The sequence below is a fragment of the Sus scrofa genome, chromosome 14, assembly GCF_054392235.1.
Source record: "Sus scrofa isolate SSC_HxYL_T2T_F1_AM1 chromosome 14, Sscrofa_HxYL_maternal_Yorkshire_Landrace_v2.0, whole genome shotgun sequence".
NCBI classification, from domain to species: Eukaryota; Metazoa; Chordata; class Mammalia; order Artiodactyla; family Suidae; genus Sus; species Sus scrofa.
Genome location: NC_139396.1, coordinates 77865682 through 77883417, shown reverse-complemented (window position 1 = coordinate 77883417; position 17736 = coordinate 77865682). Strand labels below are relative to the sequence as shown.

At 45.4% G+C, this 17736-nt stretch overlaps 1 protein-coding gene across 9 annotated transcripts in view; it reads left to right on the top strand.

Moving 5' to 3' along the window:
* Positions 1–17736, top strand: part of TBCE (tubulin folding cofactor E) — an 84777-nt gene that overhangs the window by 64064 nt on the left and 2977 nt on the right. For 8 of the 9 annotated variants that reach the window (XM_084996891.1, XM_084996885.1, XM_084996888.1 and 5 more), the window contains 12 exons: positions 171–356; positions 5462–5550; positions 8773–8872; positions 10042–10144; positions 11347–11423; positions 12170–12265; positions 13044–13108; positions 13201–13265; positions 13880–14035; positions 14558–14711; positions 16336–16404; positions 16911–16970. In XM_084996891.1, coding sequence (XP_084853017.1) covers positions 10097–10144; positions 11347–11423; positions 12170–12265; positions 13044–13108; positions 13201–13265; positions 13880–14035; positions 14558–14711; positions 16336–16404; positions 16911–16970 — 790 coding nt within the window. In that variant the 5' untranslated portion in view covers positions 171–356; positions 5462–5550; positions 8773–8872; positions 10042–10096. Of the gene's footprint in view, positions 1–170; positions 357–5461; positions 5551–8772; positions 8873–10041; positions 10145–11346; positions 11424–12169; positions 12266–13043; positions 13109–13200; positions 13266–13879; positions 14036–14557; positions 14712–16335; positions 16405–16910; positions 17067–17736 lie in introns of all 9 variants that reach the window. The other variant, XR_014827896.1, reaches the window with a different exon arrangement.

The window sequence follows — 17736 nt, the reverse complement described above, 5'->3', positions numbered from 1 at the left end:
TTCTTTTTTTTCAAATTATTTAATTGCTTTTATTTGCTTATATATTTGTAAACACAGACATTTTATACTTGTGGCAGGCTAACGGTTTATAAATGATTTTTGTGTGTGTGATCTTATTTAAATGTCCCCATGGATGATATTTTCTCTGTTCCATTACTTTCCTTTTCCAGGCATCCAACAGGAGGATCTTTTATTCGTCCAAACAAAGTAAATTTTGGAGTAGACTTTCTCACTGCAATTAAGAATCGCTATGTGTTAGAAGATGAACCAGAGGAAGAAGAAAAAGAGCAAACTGTTATAATTGGAAATAAACCTGTAGAAACCATTGGTTTTGACTCTGTTGTAAAACAACAAAGGTAAGTGGAACTGATAATGGTAGTGGTGGCTTTGACAGTTTCATCAAGGTTCAGGATTTAGGTTCACTTGACTGTATATTGTACATCATTGCTCAGAACTTTGCTCTCAGACTAGTTTGTTTTTTCTGCAAAACCGCAAATTGAAATCTGAAGAATCCAAGGATTAAATATTTAGGAAAATTAAAATCCTTATTTTAAGACAGGGTTGTTGGACTTTTCTAGATCATTAATAAAGCATTGATTTGCCTGTTATTATGGCCATACCTACATCACATGGAAGTTCCTGGGCTAGGGATTGAATTGGAGCTGCAGCTGCTGGCTCTACACCACAGCCACAGCAACACCAGATGTGAGCTGCATCTGTGGCCCACTTCACAGCTTGTGGCAATGCTGAATCCTCAATGCACTGAGCGAGGCCAGGGATCGAATCTGCATCCTCACAGAGACAACATCTGGTCCTTAATCTGCTGAGCCACAATGAGAACGCCTGGTTATTAACATTTAAACCATGCTGTATTGTATTGACTAATTATTAAGTAACCAAGGTTGATATCTGGATAAGTCAGAGATGGAGACAGACGTCCACTTTATTACCCGAACCGTTTAGCATGCCAGCACCTTCTCGTACCCAGTAGTTCCCATCTCTGAGTGTGCATCCTCACCCCTTGGGGTGCTTTTGAAATATGCAGGATCCAGGGCCCATCCCAGACCTACTGGATCGTCCCACCAAGGGCTCTTGCTTTTAAGAAGTACCCACAAGTGAGCCTCTAGCAGTCTAAAGGGCACTAAATAATGCATTTTGCAACTGCTGAGCCTGAACATTCTCTATCTCTGAACCCTGTGAACACAGTGGTTTCTCTCAGAGGCCCACTGCTCATTCCGATGCACTCTGTGACCCAGGGTGGAAGCTGATAGTCACACAGAAACGTGAACAGTCCCAGTTCATGCAGGTTTAATGATGATCCGCCCGTGGTGTGTGACAGTGACCTGCATGAAGTGTCCTATTAGTGACCCCTGGTGGCCACTGCAGAGAGTCGATTTGCCGCTACTTGGCATAGGCCTGCAATTTTTTACTTTTAGTCTCTAAAGTAAAAGGATTAAACTGTTTTTGTTGGAAGAAAATTTTCTTGCTGTCTTTTTGTTGTTCTTGTTGTTAGATTTAACCTAACACATGGGAACAGTGTTGAAGAGTAAATTAATTTCTTGATACCTCTGCAGAGATGACCAGCATTTAAAAAAAAAAAACAAAAAACAAAAACCAAAAGCTCAGAATAAATCAAAATTTCTTTCTTCTTTATGTTTTTGATGACTGTAATTACATCAATGCTCATCATTATAAATTAATCACATACGGCATATTTACTATATTCCCAGTATTTTTTTTCTTTTCTTTTTCTCTTTTTTTTTTTAGGGCTGCACCCACGGCATATCAAAGTTCCAGGCTAGGGGTTGAATTGGAGCTGCAACTGCTGGCCTGTGCCACAGCAATGCCAGATCTGAGATGAATCTGTGACCTAAACCGTAGCTCCTGGCAATGCTGGATCCTTAACCCACTGCACAAGGCGAGGAATTGAACCTGTGTCTTCATAGATACTAGTCGGGTTTGTCACCACTGAGCCACAAAGAGAACACCTATTCCTAGTATTTTAATATCCTGCTTGGCACAGTGCATAAATCATCACTCTCTTTTCTTTTTATGGTCGTATCAGCTGCATATGGAAGTTCCTGGGCTAGAGATTGAATTGGAGCTGCAGCTGAGGCCTCCACCACAGCCACAGGAACACCAAATCTTGAGCCACATCTGTGACCTACACCACAGCTTGTGGCAACACTGGATCCTTAACCCACTGCTCAAGTCCACTTAGCACCTATGAAAAAACAACTGTATATACTTCTTTTTTTTTCTCTTTTTTTGGCCTCCCTTGGCATATGGAATTCCTGGGCCAGGGATCAGATCCAAGCTGCACTTGTAACCTGTGCTGAAGCTGTGACAACATCTGAGCCTTTGATCTGCTGTGCTGAGCCAAGGATCAAACCTGTATTCTGGTGCTCCACAGACACCGATGATTCCGTTGCAGCACAGCAAGAACATCTTTATTTTTCTTCCTCACTTGGAGTGTAGTTGCTTTACAATGTTGTGTTAGTTTCAGGGGTACAGCAAAGGATTTCATTTACACATATACGTATATCCATTCTTTTACAGATTCTTTTCCCATACAGGTTAAGATTTCTTAAAAAGCAGTAGCTTGACTGTTTTTGTTTGTTTTTTCTGTTTGTTAATTACAAACAATATCATTCATTTTTGAGAATTTTTAAAACAAAAATTAAACAAAAAAGGGTCATGGCTGCTATACCACTGAGAGGTAACTAATGTGAATGGTTTTTGCGATTGATTTATAGAACTCTGTGTTTCATAGGGCTAGAGTTCTTTTTTTCCCATATAAAAAGCAAATCTTTCAATATCTTTTACCCTAAAGGGGCACTTTTCCCCCCTGTTGGTTAATCTTTTTCAGAGAACACCGTGGATGGGCTCTGTGAATATTAACAAATGGCAAACAAACTTTCTGCCCCTAGTTTGTGAACAGTTGTATAGCTCATTAAGTTTTCTGGTGAATGACTACTGCTTGATATCATTGCACTCAATAATTAGCCAGTGTCTTTCCTGGAAAGGACCCATTGTTAGAATCAGTTAGGCTGGGTTTAGATGTCAGCTAAGCCACATTCCAGCCCGGACACCAGTTAGAGCTGGTTACTTCTGGTTTCTAAGCCTCAGTTTCCTCATTTACAAAATAATCCTAAGCTGTTAGAGCTGTTGGGAGTAAGAGTGGTTGGTGTCAGTCATTGGTGGGGATGGAAACCTCTGTGTTAAGCCACTGTGTTATCTCCTCACTGATACCTATGTCCAGCTTTGAGTTTGCAGCACTAAGACTTAGAGGCATCAAAACCAAATAAAAGCCATCATGTGTGATTTCTCTTTGGAGCTGGCTGCGGCTCTGGGGTGATGTCTGCATGGAGACCTGGATCCCTAAGCTCTGTCCCAGGGTTTCCCTAGTACTGCAGGGAACTCACTGGGGCGCTGCAGGAGAGTCTTAATTTTGGAGGGAAACAGTGACATCTCTTGGACATAGCACAAACTACTAGTTGGAGGTTGTTCACAGTCTCATCATGTTCCTTTTGAAGGGATCATATCCCTGCAAAGCTGAGTTTTTGGCTATTTGGCTATTGCTGTTAAAAAAAGAAAAAAACCAAGTATTTCTTGAAAATCATTGTGGAATTTTGAGAGCGGAGGTGGCGGGGTCCAGTCTGTCTCCTGGGTTTGGGAGGTTGCGCAGTATCCATCAGACTAGGTTTATGGGACATAAATAATTATTAAATTGTTTGGCCCTAATTATGTACTAAATGGAACTGTGCAGCGATATTTTGGCCCAGGGGCACCATGAAAAAATTATTGAAACACGAAGGCCCCGTGAACTGAGGCAGGTTGGGAGCCTCTGCTCTGGAACTTTGCTGCTGCCTTTGCCCTCTCGTTTCTCGTGATTGTAATAGCTCGTGCCTTGCAGAATGGTCTTAGTATTTCCCCTAAAAGCTGTCGGTTTTAGTTTATTTTTATAAGTACTTAGAAAATGACTTACTCTATGTCAGGCGGTACATTGAGAGGTTCACCAATATTCCCTAAGTTATCATAGCATTTAAAAATTGTAAAATATGCATAACACAAAATTTACCATCTTAACCGTTTTTATTGAACTGTAGTTGATTTGCACTGTTGTGTTAGTTTCAGGTGTAAAGCAAAGTGATGCAGTTTTACATATATATCTGTTCTCTTTTAGATTCTTTTCCATTATGGGTTATTACAAAATTATCAAGTCTAGTTCCCTGTGCTGTACAGCAGGTCCTTGTTGATGATCTTTTTTATGTAACCTCTTTTGAGTGTATTGTTCAGTACATTGTCATGACATTGACATTGTCATGCAGCCGTCATCACTGCCCATCTTCAGATCCTTTTCATCTTCCCAAACCGAAACCTGGCAGTCATTAATCAACAACCCCGCATCTACCCCCCTCCACCATTCTACTTCTGTCTCTGCAAAGTTGACGCACACCTCGGTACCTCATGTAAATGCAACATACAGCATTTGTCCTTTTGTGACTGCTCATTTCACTCAGCACAATGTCCTCCCAAGTTCTCAAATGTTGGAGCGAGTGTCAGAATTTCCCTCCTTTTTAAGGCTGAGTAGTATTCCATTGTATGGACTTACCACACTTTATTCATCCATCAGTGGAATCACTTGGGTGTGACCATTGTGAAATAATGCTGCTGCGATATGAACTCTGAGACACAGATACATTAACTCACATAGGAGAGTGGAGTGAGATTTGAACCCAGGCAGTCTGGCTCCAGATTCTGTGTCCTAAACACTCTTATAGTGAATAGAAAACATGGATTCTCTACATTTAAAACCGCACACTCTCTAGGATGTATCTCTTGAGAGACTCCCCACCTAAGTGCAGAAAGTATACGGTAGTGTGTCCTTCAGCACTGTTGGGGATAATCTAAATGTCACCAGAGGAGGAATACATCAATTGCAGTCACTTTGTACAGTAACAAACAATGGGGCATGGAGATGAGTGCTCCGGGCGCGTCCATAGCACTGCATCTCATGCTACCTTGTCCTGCTGAGGACAAATCAATTGCAAGGACAAGATAAACAGTAGGCCACCATTATGTCAAGTTCATAATACACAAAAATATGCTAATTGTTTAAGGACATGGAAATATGTAGTAAACTATTAAGAAATGCTTAAGATTAAATAAACACTGAATGTACTGCACTGGTTCCCAACCTGCAGGGTGGGTGGGGGGAGTATGATAGAAAGGAATTCAAAGAACTTTGGTTATATTTGTCATGTAGCACTTTCTTTTTCTTTTCCTCAGTAATGCTTTATTTCTTAAGTTGGGTGGTGGGCCCTGGGATTTGTGTGGTTTTTTTTGTTTTTTTTTTTTTTGGTGTCTTTTCTATGTCCGGAACACTTTTGAATTTTTTAAAGGGCTGATGGGTTGCGTCCATGTTTATGTTTACCTGTGAACTGTGTTTTTCCTGCAGTCAGTTGAGCAAGCTGCAGGAAGTTTCTCTGAGGAACTGCGCAGTAAACGGTGCTGGTGACAAACGAGGAATTGCCCAAGCGTGTCCTAGTATCCTTTCCAATGATAACTCATCACTAGGATCTGACTGGATTTGACACTTGAGCCAGCCACCCCTGGCCGCCTAGCCATTGCCTGTTCTCCTTTCTTCCTAATAGCCACTTGGTTTCCCCTGGGGTTGTCGCCACCCAGGTAAATGGTTACCTTCCTAGACCCTTTGCTTTCAGGTGAGGCAGTGTGACGTGGCCTGGCCAGTGAGATGTGCAGTGGGAGTTTCTGGACCAGGCTCCTTCAGAGGGTGCAGACTTGGCTGGCATCTGCTTCTGGCCACTGCCCTTGCACCCACTGGCCTTGGGCACAGACAGGAGGCCTGTGGCTTGGTAGCTGACCTGTGGGAAGAAAGCCATCCAGGGTGGCCTAGGAGCAAAGGGTGGACGGTACCCAGGGCCACTGTGCCAGCCCCTGCTGCCTTCCTGTGAGTGAGGAAAATGAACACTTTCCTTTATTAAAATTCCTCTTCATGCAGCAATGCAGGCTCAAAGCCTCAAAACAGGCTTTCCCAAAGTTTGTCATCCCTTACCTCTACCTTCTCTTATAAGTGTGTTTTCTTGTTTGTTTTTTGCCCTGTATTACTGTCCACAACTAAAAATGTAGGAGGTAATTTTTAAAAAATGCCCAACAATCTGGCCCCATTCTTTTGTCTCGTGACACAATTCAAGTACTATTTGGATCTGTGTCCCCTGCACTGCAGTCCTAACAAACCTCAAATAAAGAAATGCAGTTTTTGACCTCAAAAAAAGAAAAAAAATTGCACTGTCAAATCAAATAGATTTTCTTTGACTTAAAAAGATCTCCTAGTTCCTTAAGTCTGCCTAGTTTCTGCCTAATAGTTTATGCGAGAGATAGCAGCTTGTAATCAGCTTTCTCGCATGAAGAGATGGCAAATGAGTAGCTTTAACAAAATATGTCTGACTACCCTGGCAGTACCTGCTTTGTGGTGATGGGAGTTAGAGCAGACCTCCCCAGCCGGTGTCCCCTCTGCCTTGTGGGGGTCTTTTGGGGCCTGGGGTCACTGGTCATTTCTGCTGGAGAGCAGCCCCCCCCCGCTCCTGGCCCCAGATGTGGTTGTTGCCTCTTCAGGTCAGGCCCCTGCCCAGTTGGGCATTGAAGTGGGTAATGGACTGAAGCTTGGGAAGGAGCAAAATGCCTCAGAGGTGCCTAGTGCATCCTGTAACCTGCCTGGCCTCCCCCTAAATGCTGAGAATTGGGAAGTTTGAGGCTTATTTTGAACACACAGAGGAGGTCTGGTCAGCAGAGGGGTCTGGGATGTAGACTGTTTGGTTGATCAGAATTGTCAGCAGTGCGCTGGGTGGTCAGCATCTTGCTCATTTAGCCTGCTCTTTCCTGGGGACGCGTGTCCCCCAAGACCTGAAGAAATGAGATTGAGTGAGTTAATCAAGTCCTGGCTAATCTTTGCAGATCCAGTGATGAATGCCCTGCACTTACTAATTGAATTCTTGCCCGAAGTTGAAGTATTGCCTGATGTGTTTAATCCAGTCATCATTTTTAGGCTGATTCCTTTTTGAGGTTGTTCGCTTAGCTGGGACTGAAGGCAGTGGGAGTGGGTCAGGTGGGAGGACTCTGCTAGGGACGAGATGCATCACCAGCTGGCTCTGAACTTGGGGAGGAACTCCTGCCCACAGGAACAAGGCCTGCAGAGCAGCAGGAGCTTTCTGGCCTCTGTGTGTAGGTGTGTGTGTGTGTGTATACACACGGGTACACAGGTATCTATGGTGGGAGCACTACATTCCCAGCTCTTGGACTCAGGATGTACACAGTCCCTGCACTCTGTACAGACTGTAGAAATGTGTGTAATTCTAGCACATGTGATGGAAAGCATGAGAGAGTGAAGAATTACTGGACTTGAACCCTTTCTAACAACCTCCTGGACCAGAGTTATTGGGATGCATGAAAAGGAAGGGCAGCTGGGGTTTGACTTTGAGAAATGGAAAGTGCTCTGCTCAGCCATTGTGGGAGGGTTGGAGTCCAGGATGGGGACACAGGGCAGCCACAGTAGCTGCACTACAGGGATGGGAGAAAGGGCCTGGGTTGGAATCTAGCCCCAGTGCTCTTGCAGTGGCTTTGCACCCATCTGAAAGCTAGGTTGCTAGGGGAGGAGCTCTGGGGGATCGGGGACACTAGCTGGAACCCAGCTGGCCCCTGCTTGTAGCTCCAGTCAGTATTTGCAGGATAGAGGTTTGAACTGAATGGTTCATACAGAGTAATGAGCCAGCTTCTTTGGTGGGTGGTCCAGCCCTGCCCCAGGCTTCTCTCTGCTCCCTGCCTGTGGTTGCCAGGCTGGGCACCTCCAGCATCAGCTCAGAGCTTTTCTTTTTCTGTCCTATTGGTTCCTCCTGTGGGTTCCTGTGCCAGTGGTCATGGGTGTCAGACTGACTTCAGTCTACAGGAGATGCTCTGAATTCCAGACCATTCTTAGCATTTTTGAACCTGTGTCCAGCTAACCCTGATTGTCCCCCTGGAGGTGCTTGTCCTCACATGGGGATCCCATGGTGCAGGGGACAGCTGTGCCCCACAGGAGAAGACATGTGCTTGATGCGAGGCTGCAGGAGCTCTGTGGTCCAGGGGCAGGGCCTCTGGGTGCCCCTGAGGTGCTGAACAAATCAAAACAAATCACTCTGGGGTTTTGTCCCTCTTTGTTGGATCATGCTAGAATGGTTTATGTTATGATATTTGGTTCTTACTAATTTGATTGTCGATGTCTGTCTTGGGTTTGCAGTATGTGACAATGAAGTTTTTAGTTTCTAGATGAATTGTTAGTGACTTAAAAGGGTAGAAGTAATAATGTGCTTATGAAAAAATTTCAAGCGAAATGGAGGTTATCAAGTGAAAAGTTAAAAATCCCATGTTCCAGGGAGTTCCTGTAGTGGCTCAGTGGTAAAGAACCTGACTAGGATCCATGAGGATGCTGGTTTGATCCCTGGCCTCACTCAGTGGGTTAAGGATCTGGTGTTGTCACGAGCTGTGGTATAGGTTGCAGATGTGGCTGGGATTGTGCATTGCTGTGGCTGTGGCAGAGGCCAGCAGCCAGCTGCAGCTTCAGTTTGAACCCTACCCTGGAAACCTCCATATGCCATACCTATAGCCCTAAAAAGCATAAAAAAAAAAAAAAATCCCATGCTCCAGAATTAGGAGGTAACTACCATAATGTCTTTTATGAATCTTTCTATGTTGTTTCTTAACATGTGCATTTAGATATTAGAAGCATAGATTTGTCAAAAAACCTGTTGTCATCATGGGATGATGTCATAGCTATTGCTGATCAGCTCAAACACCTGGAAGTTCTGAATCTCAGGTATGAACCTAATTGTCATTTGATGGGAAGTCCTAATCTATCCTGCTCCTTCAGGGCACCTCTGTGGGAACGAGGTGGGGAGGGTGGCTTAGTTGAATTTATCTAAGTTTAATATTCGTTGATTATCAGTTTTTCAAATGGTCACGTGAGGCGACTCATTGATGGCGGAGTGCTTTACTTTTGATTGGGGTGGGAGTGGGGTGGCCATATTGAGCTGGAAGGTCTTCATATTGTTTACAAGCCTGACGGTCAAGGATGGGGCATCTGGTGACCTTGCTCTTCAACTGGGGAGCAGGAGGTGTGATTAAAAGTGCTTGTTCACTCTGAGGTGCCCAGCATTTAACTGCTTTTGGAATGGTCATTTCACTGGGATGCTGTTTAATTTAGTTCTGTTAAGGACTTTTCGCTAAGATCTGTATTTTACTAATGTCACAGTTTTCCAGGCTTTCTTGAATATCTGATTAGTTTTTAATCTCAGAACCTAACTTTCCAAGGGACCAACTAGCCTCCCACCCCTTTTCATACCTGAGCCAAATTTACATGTACAGGTGAGTGGTCCTTGCTCAGGGAGATTCAGTGAGTGGAGCAGATAGACAGGCCTAAGTTAGTTATCCTTCCAAAAAGAAAAATATCCTTTGACCCGTGGTGTCACCTCTTCTGGAAAAGGGGCTGATGTGCTTTTATGGCATCTTTCAAAATGACTGTCAGGACAGGGGTACCCTCTAAGATCACGCTCTTGAGAGAGCACTTCAGGGGCAGTGGTTTATTTCATTGTCCTGATGGCAGAAGGGCAGACTGTTGAGAAGCAAGATTCTTGCCCACAATCTAGTGCATCAGTAAGACCCTCAAGAGGGGGGCTGAATTCTGCAGTGCCAGAGCCGCAGCTTGTGAAGCCAGCAGCTGACCTCAAAAGTTGATGCCTGGGCCTTTGTTTCAGGATATCTGTGGCCTCACTCCGGGAACGCACCCTTGCCTGTCAGACTCTAACAAGTCGTATGTTGTAGATATTAAAAATGAGCTAGTCTGGACTCACTTTGTTTTTGATATGATTGAATTTTAAGGTTGAAACAAACCAGTCCTTATTAAATCCTAAAACGTTGCTTTCAGTTACTGTTTCAGTTGGGTTTACTCTGTCACAATAAGCACCCCGTGTCTCTTTTTCTGCACAGTGAAAATAAACTAAGATTTCCTTCTGGTCTACCATCTCCAACCGGAACATTTTCTATGCTGAAGGTTTTAGTGCTTAACCGGACAGGAGTAACATGGGCAGAGGTAATCATATTTCTTTGGTTTATTACCCAGTGATAAGCAGTTTTAAGTTCTTGGTTTAATGGGGGATTGAAGCCTGAGCATGGCTTCATTTTAATCATCCTATTATCCAGATAATAGGGTTCTTCAAACAGCATTTCAGAAGGGTATTCCAAAACCCTTGTGGTGAGTAGAGTTTTGTATCTGGGAATCCATTCTCTCTCTGCTCCTCCGGTTGGTTCTGGTGTCCCCTAGGCCGTGGCACGCATCGTGGCCTGCAAGTACGCGCTGAGCTTTTGAAAGCCTTGACTTAGCTCTTAATGGAGCTTTCCGCTGCCTGAGTTTCCCCTCAAGTGTTCTTAGGCAGAGGCTGAGCCACCGAAAGCTTTTCACATCCTTTTCTTGTTTGCAGTTCAGCCTCTCGAAGCCACTGTTTACATACACAGCTGGGTTTGAAAGTGGACTCGTGGATCCTGGGCCCGGCAGCCTTTGGATCTGGTGCCACTCTGTTCTGTCAGAGGCTGACTGACCTCACACACCCAGAACATTCCACTTTCAAACCAAGCGTAAAGCAGGATATCCCAGCGGGGTCGTTTATCTGGGAAGTGCCGCCAGGGCACCTCCCGAGAGATACATGGCCTTCACTTGGGCTGTTGGTGGCCATGGCCATGCCACTTTCTTCCTTGGGCTCCTCCCCTGAGGGCTGTTCCTTCTCAGAACAGGAGGAAGGGCACAGAGGAACCTATGGGGGAGACAGCGGTGAAGTCCAAGTGAGGAAACTGAGAAGCAGTTGAGAAATTTTGTCCTATTAGTACATTCTTTATAAACCCAGATTGGCATCGAGAAGTGAGGGAAAGTGTTTAACATCAGTTTCCTAATGCTGGTTAAACAACCTGTATCACATACTAAAAACATGCCAAGTCACCACATCCAGTTCCACTTTGGCGGGTCAGGGGACACCTGACCAATGGGCCGATACCCACCTTGCTTGGTTCCGAGCCGGGAGTACGTGCTTCCGTGTCATCAAAGCTCAGCCCTTAACACTGTCGTTTCATCAGCTGTCCTCCAGCACTCCTGGCCTGAGACAGTGTGGGTTACAGAATGTCCAGAGGCGCTTTACTTTTGAAACAGGAGCTAAACTGAATCCGTGTGGAGGTTTGGAGTCACAAACACATGGGAAAAACGACCAACGAGGCTGCTTCACCCTGACTTGAGTTTCCCCCCAGGTGCTCCGCTGTGCCTCTGGGTGGCCAGTCCTTGAGAAACTGTACCTTGAGTCTAACAATATCATCATTTCAGAAAGGTAACCAGGGTTTACTTCAATGCATCTATTACCACAAATAAATGGTCTCAGTTATAGCTAATACAGTTTTTAGAAGGATTTGCACATACGAATTAGAAAAATGCTTATTATTTATTGCCTTCACAAATTAGAATATCAACTAAGATTTCACCAAGAGGGTTTTTTTTTTTTTTTTGTGGTTTTCTTATGGCTGCACTCGTGGCATATGGAAGTTCCCAGACCAGAGACTGAATCTGAGCTGGATCCTTTAACCCACTGTGCAGAGCCTGTATTGAACTCGCATCCTCCACAGCAACCCATGCTGCTGTAGTCAGATTCTTAACCTACTGGGCCACAGCAGGAACTCCCAAGAGGTTCTAACAGGAAGTTCTATCAGAGTGAAAGCCTTAAATGAAATATTATTGGCCCTATGAAAAAAACCTAAATTTTTAATTTTGAGGTAATTTTAGATTTACATGCAGTTATAAGAAATAATACCCAGAGGTCACCTCTACCCCACCTCTACCCCAGTTTTGACCCTTGTGTTACATCTTGCAGAGCTGTGGTCAGTATCACAACCAGGACACTGGTCCAGTCCAGACCTGAGGGTTCCCCTCCCACTGGGGTCCTTCATGGTCTCTTTCATAGTCATGTACTACACTTGTCCCCGCCCTCTGCTTACCACCAAATGCAGGTGTTTTGAGGCCGAATCTTTGAAAACAATTGAGATTAAATTTACATTGAAAACCTTTTTTTTTTCCATACAGGCCAGCTGACGTTCTACAGACGGTCAAGTTACTAGACCTTTCCTCTAATCAGTTGATTGATGAAAACCAGCTGTTTCTAATAGCTTATCTGCCCAGGTAACCTGCTCCTAAAAATGCCTGTTACAGTTGTGTTCAGTACATTTTTAGTGAATGGAGCATGTGCTGTGTCTACTTTGTCAGTGGAAATATGATGGGATTCCCAAATCAAGTAACTGATTCCCTTTGGGAAATTTTCTTTGAAATTCCTCTAGAGAATGGCCTGGTGAACCCCATCCAGTGTGTTCTGTGTCTGTACTGGATAATTGAGTGAATAATTCAGCCCTGGTGCTAATCCCCAAAGTCTTTCATTAAACTGAGGCCCATTGAGCACCTAGCACAGCAGGAGGCACCAGGAACTGTCTGATGATTGCAGAATCTTCACAATGTAGCTCAGAGCCCACTCTGCACACCCTAAATTGGACTCTGTGGTTTCTAAGCCTTTCACATGGGATGAAGAGCTAGGGCAGAAGGAAAAATGTACACATCTAGTCTGGTTAATAACCCATAGCATTTTAGGAGTTCCCGTCATGGCTCAATGGTTAACGAATCCGACTAGGAACCATGAGGTTGCAGGTTCGATCCCTGACCTTGCTCAGTGGGTTAAGGATCTGGCGTTGCCGTGGGCTGTGGTGTAGGTCGAAGACGTGGCTCAGATCCTGCGTTGCTGTGGCTCTGGCGTAGGCCGGCGGCTACAGCTCCGATTGGACCCCTAGCCTGGGAACCTCCATATGCCACAGGAGCCGCCCACGAAGTGGCAAAAAGACTAAAATAAAATAAAATAACCCATAGCATTTTATATTGTTCTGAGTAATCAAAAAACATTTTTACATTTCAGATTAGAGCAACTAATCCTTTCTGACATTGGAATTTCCTCTCTACATTTTCCGGATGCTGGAATTGGTATATAAGATTATTCAGTAACCCCTCCCCCGGCTCCCCGCTACTTGAGCTCTCTTTCACTTCTGTGTAATTTAATTCTCCTTTTATTCTAGGGTGCAAAACAGCCATGTTTCCTTCCCTACAGTACCTTGTGCTCAATGACAATCAGATATCACAAGTAAGAGCTTCTTCAGAACATATGTGCTACACAATCACTTATATCTACTCTCATGATGGACTTGGTAGTTTCCTTCTATTAAAGAATATTGTAGGAGTTCCCGTAGTGGCACAGTGGTTAATGAATCCAACTAGGAACCATGAGGTTGCGGGTTTGATCCCCGGCCTTGCTCAGTGGGTTAAGGATCCAGCGTTGTCGTGAGCTGTGGTGTAGGTTGCAGACGTGGCTCGGATCCCGCATTGCTGTGGCTGTGGTGTAGGCCAGCGGCTACAGCTCCGATTCAACTCCTAGCCTGGGAACCTCCATATGCCACGGGAGTGGCCCCAGAAAAAGGCAAAAAAAAAAAAAAAAAAAAAAGAATATCGTAAATTGAAAGAGAAACTGCTTCCTCGGAGTGAAACTCCTCATACAAAGCCAGAAATCTTAAGAAAGAAATTAGTGTAATTCACACTCAAGCAGCCTGTCAGTTCACACAGCACAGTTGTAAAGTCCGCGCTCCTGGTGGGGTCTCATTGCCTGAGGAGATTTGGGCTTTTCTGCTGCTAGTCCAAATAATCTGACCGCTGAGCCTGAAACATGTTTCTTTTCATGTATTTTCTTTTGCTGGGTCTCAGTGGTCCTTTATCAATGAGCTGGATAAGTTACAGAGTCTGCACGCTCTGTCCTGTGCCAGAAACCCGCTGACTGAAGAAGGCAGCAAAGACGCGCAGACCACTCGTCAGTTCATCATCGCCAAGATCGGCCAGCTGCGGACCCTCAACAAGTGTGTGGTGAGTGCTGGTGTGGCGAGGCGTTTCCTAAATTGGAAACCAAGTGATTGCTGTAAAAAGCAGTTACGGTTGAAGATGGAAAAGTGCATCGGAGTTGTTTTCCTCCAAATGGTAAATGGCACCCCTGTGTGTTTCAGTCGGGAGGGGGTGTTACACTCAGACGTGGGCCCGGGGATGGGGTGGGGAATCCTTGGCTCAGTTTATTGTCATTTGAGGCGGGGTAGGAACACCCAGTCCTTTCTCAGTAAGTCAGCTCCTCTAAGCCGATGACCGTGACTGGGCCCCTGGCAATAATCCAGAAACTGGCAGACACTCTCATGAAGAAAAGTATAAAACTGAAACCCGCTTTTCTTTTTGAATAAACTCCTGGATTCTGTTAATGTTAAAAAGGAAAGGTAAAAATGCCAGGTCCCATCCCCCTCCACTGGATTGTTCTCTGTGGGTAGGCGGTGGAGAGAGGACGGGGCAAGATACCCTTGTTAGAAAAATGCTTTGTAATAGACTTGTTTCACACCCGTACAGATTCAGCCTGAGGAACGGCGCGGGGCTGAGCTTGACTACCGAAAAGCATTTGGAAACGAATGGAAAAAGGCCGGTGGACATCAGGATCCAGACAAAGACAGACCCAACGAGGAATTTCTTGCAGCGCATCCTAGATACCAGTCACTTTGCCTCAGTTCGTATACTTGTGCCCGTGCCCTGGCCTGCGGGGCTTTCCTCTGGGGCAGTTTCCCTTGGGTGTCAAAGGAGACCCTCAGTGTTGTTGCTTTTCTGCTTTGGGGATTTTTATGCTCATCTAAGTGGACAGCCGGGGCACCTGTGGCCCGCTGGAAGCAGATCATTAATCTCTCAGCAGAAGGAAGCTGGGAAGTCTCTGGGGCTTTCTGGAAGGGAGAGCCTGGTATTTGAGGAGGGGAAAGCTGCTCTTAAAATGGCAGTTCTCATCTTGGTGCAAACTCACCAGACTCTCGTTCTCAGGAGGTGTGGGGCACCATTCCCACTTTAGGAAGAGCAGGAAGTGCCCCACTTCATCCCAACCCTGGCTGTGCCCACGCGAGTTTTTAAATGAAGGGCTTTTATTTATTTATTGTCTTTTTGCCTTTTCTAGGGCCACTCCTGGGGCATATGGAGGTTCCCAGGCTAGGGGTCTAATCGGAGCTATAGCCACCGGGCTACGCCAGAGCCACAGCAACGCAGGATCCAAGCTGCGTCTTCGACCTACACCACAGCTCACGGCAACGCTGGATCCTTAACCCACTGAGCAAGGCCAGGAATCGAACCCACAATCTCATGGTTCCTAGTCGGATTCATTAACCACTGAGCCACGACGGGAACTCCTAAATGAAGGGCTTTTAAAGTGTAACCCAGGCCTTGGCATTCTTCATGCTCCTCGGGTAATTTTACCATTCCTGGAAGTTGAGTGCAATTTCTCCTGAGTGCTCTGTTCTGAGGGCTCCCCAGGCCTGGCTACTTGGCCCTGAAGCTCCACCTTCAGGACCCTTTGTTTTGACTTCCATTTTGTTTTGACTTATTATTCCAAATTTCACTTCTATGTGATTTTCTTTTTTATGTATTTCCTAATGTGAGCAGCTTACTGCAAATGCTTCAGGCTGGAGCATTATCTTTGAGGGAGAAAAGTTGCCTGTGGGAATTGCTTTCAAATTATTCCATTAGCTGGCCCAATTTCCTGGCCACTTTACATGAATTCTGAATCACTTGGGGGTTGGGGTAGGGGTGGGGGGAGGTTCCCGAAGGTCTGGCTCAATATCTCCCCGCTAAGAAGGTAGAAGACAAAGCCGACACTTGGGGGGAATTTAGACATTGTGTCCCAGGGGCCCAGCAGGAGTCAGAGCAAAGGGGCTGCTTTCCTCATGCCTCCCATAGAGGCTGCTTTTCCTGGCAGCACCCAGACCACCACTGGCCAAGTGACTAAAAGCTGGTGAAGGTGCCTGAGTCATGTTTCTCTCAGGACCCAGAAAGGGGGAACTGTTACCAAAAGGCGAGACTGATTCAGCATTTTAAGATTTGAGAAGAGAGCCTGTTTGTCAGGATGCTGTCTCTGAGGATCAGTGGTCACAGATGACAGGGGGATTCTGGGCTTAGAAGCGGCTACTGTCCATTCCTGCAGGAATACACTAGACAAGTAACTGAATTAAATGAAGCAGGGCCCAGGTTAGCGCCCGGCTGCTGCTGGCTTCATCCTGGGAAGGGAAAAGGCTATGTGGATACTTAACTCACCTTTCTCCCTGACAGTGGCCTTTTGGGCTATCATTCATCCTTTTGTATTTCTTCTTCAACAGAATATGGTGCACCTGAAGATGGGGAACTCAAAACACCACAACCATTTTTGCTCAGAAATCAGCTACTAAGTAAGAACCTCACATTCCAGCTTATTTGGATTTGAGTCCTTAGGTGGGGAGACATAATGGTGATAGGAAGTGTTTCTTTCAAGTAAGCACCTTGATAAGTATTTTAAAACAAATGATGACTCTCAAACATCTGAATTCTGCTGTCAAACATCTTAGCAATTGTCGTGCTTTAAACTCATTTAATTGCCTTCTACGTGGGGGGAGTATTTGGTGAACCGAATCGTGATTTGGAAATCTGTGACTTTTCTTACACTTGAAAACCTAGGTAAAGAAAGTACTAAAGGGAAGAGGGAAAGCAGTAGAATGTTGGTCCAGCTCTGTTTGTCACTGTCAGTAATTCAGTGACGTATTAAGAGAAGGAATCTTATGCATCACTGGGTCCTATTCCTTTACTGGGATTAGAGCCAAGTTGTGCTGAAGGGCTGCATCCTGGGGTGGCTACTGTTAACGTGTGCAGTTTAAATCTCTACTCACCAGGGCTCGATTCTTCTCTTTTTTCTTTCAAGCACTGAAGATAAAATATCCTAATCAACTTGGTCAGAGAGTCATAGAGAAACAACTGCCAGGTAAGAACAAGTCTCTTGGAGTTCCTGTTGTGGCTCAGTGGTAACCAACCTATCTAGTAACCATAAGGATGCAGGTTCGATCCCTGACCTCGCTTAGTGGGTTAAGGATCCTGCATTGCCATGAAGCTGTGGTGTAGGTCACAGATGTGGCTCGGATCCCACGTTGCTGTGGCTGTGCTGTAGGCCGGAGGCTAGAGCTCCAATTTGACCCCTAGCCTGGGAACCTCCATATGCCGCAGGTACAACCCTAAAAAGGAAGAAAAAAAAAAAAGTCTTCCCTCCTTATATTTCTTCAGCTGTGGACTTCGCCAACTTCCAGGTTCTCATTAGGTTTTTATATTCTAAACTCCAGTCGATCATGCCAATAACTTCACTCCCCCAGGAAGTTCAAGTTCAGCTCATCTAGGAAGGAGTTTTGTTGGAACTGGAAGCCTCTTGTGTGGAGACCCCTTTAGGCAGAGGCAGGTGCGTGGGCGGGCTTGGCCCTTTGGAGTCCCCACCTCATCCTACCCTAGCCCGCCGCTGGTTAGTTCTCACAGTGCTGTTCCCGGGGCCTTTCTTGGCCAGAGACACTGTGGCACCAGGCTCGAGGTCTGCTTACCATCCCTTCATGCAACAGGGGCCCTGTGCCAGGGAGCTGAACCGTGACGTACCAGGACACTGATGGCTTTCTTACATCCTACTCCTTATGTCAGCAGCCCCCCAGAGATAGCTCTCAGATGCTCCTCTGAGGGACACACAAATGGGTTTCTTTGGGAGAAAAAAA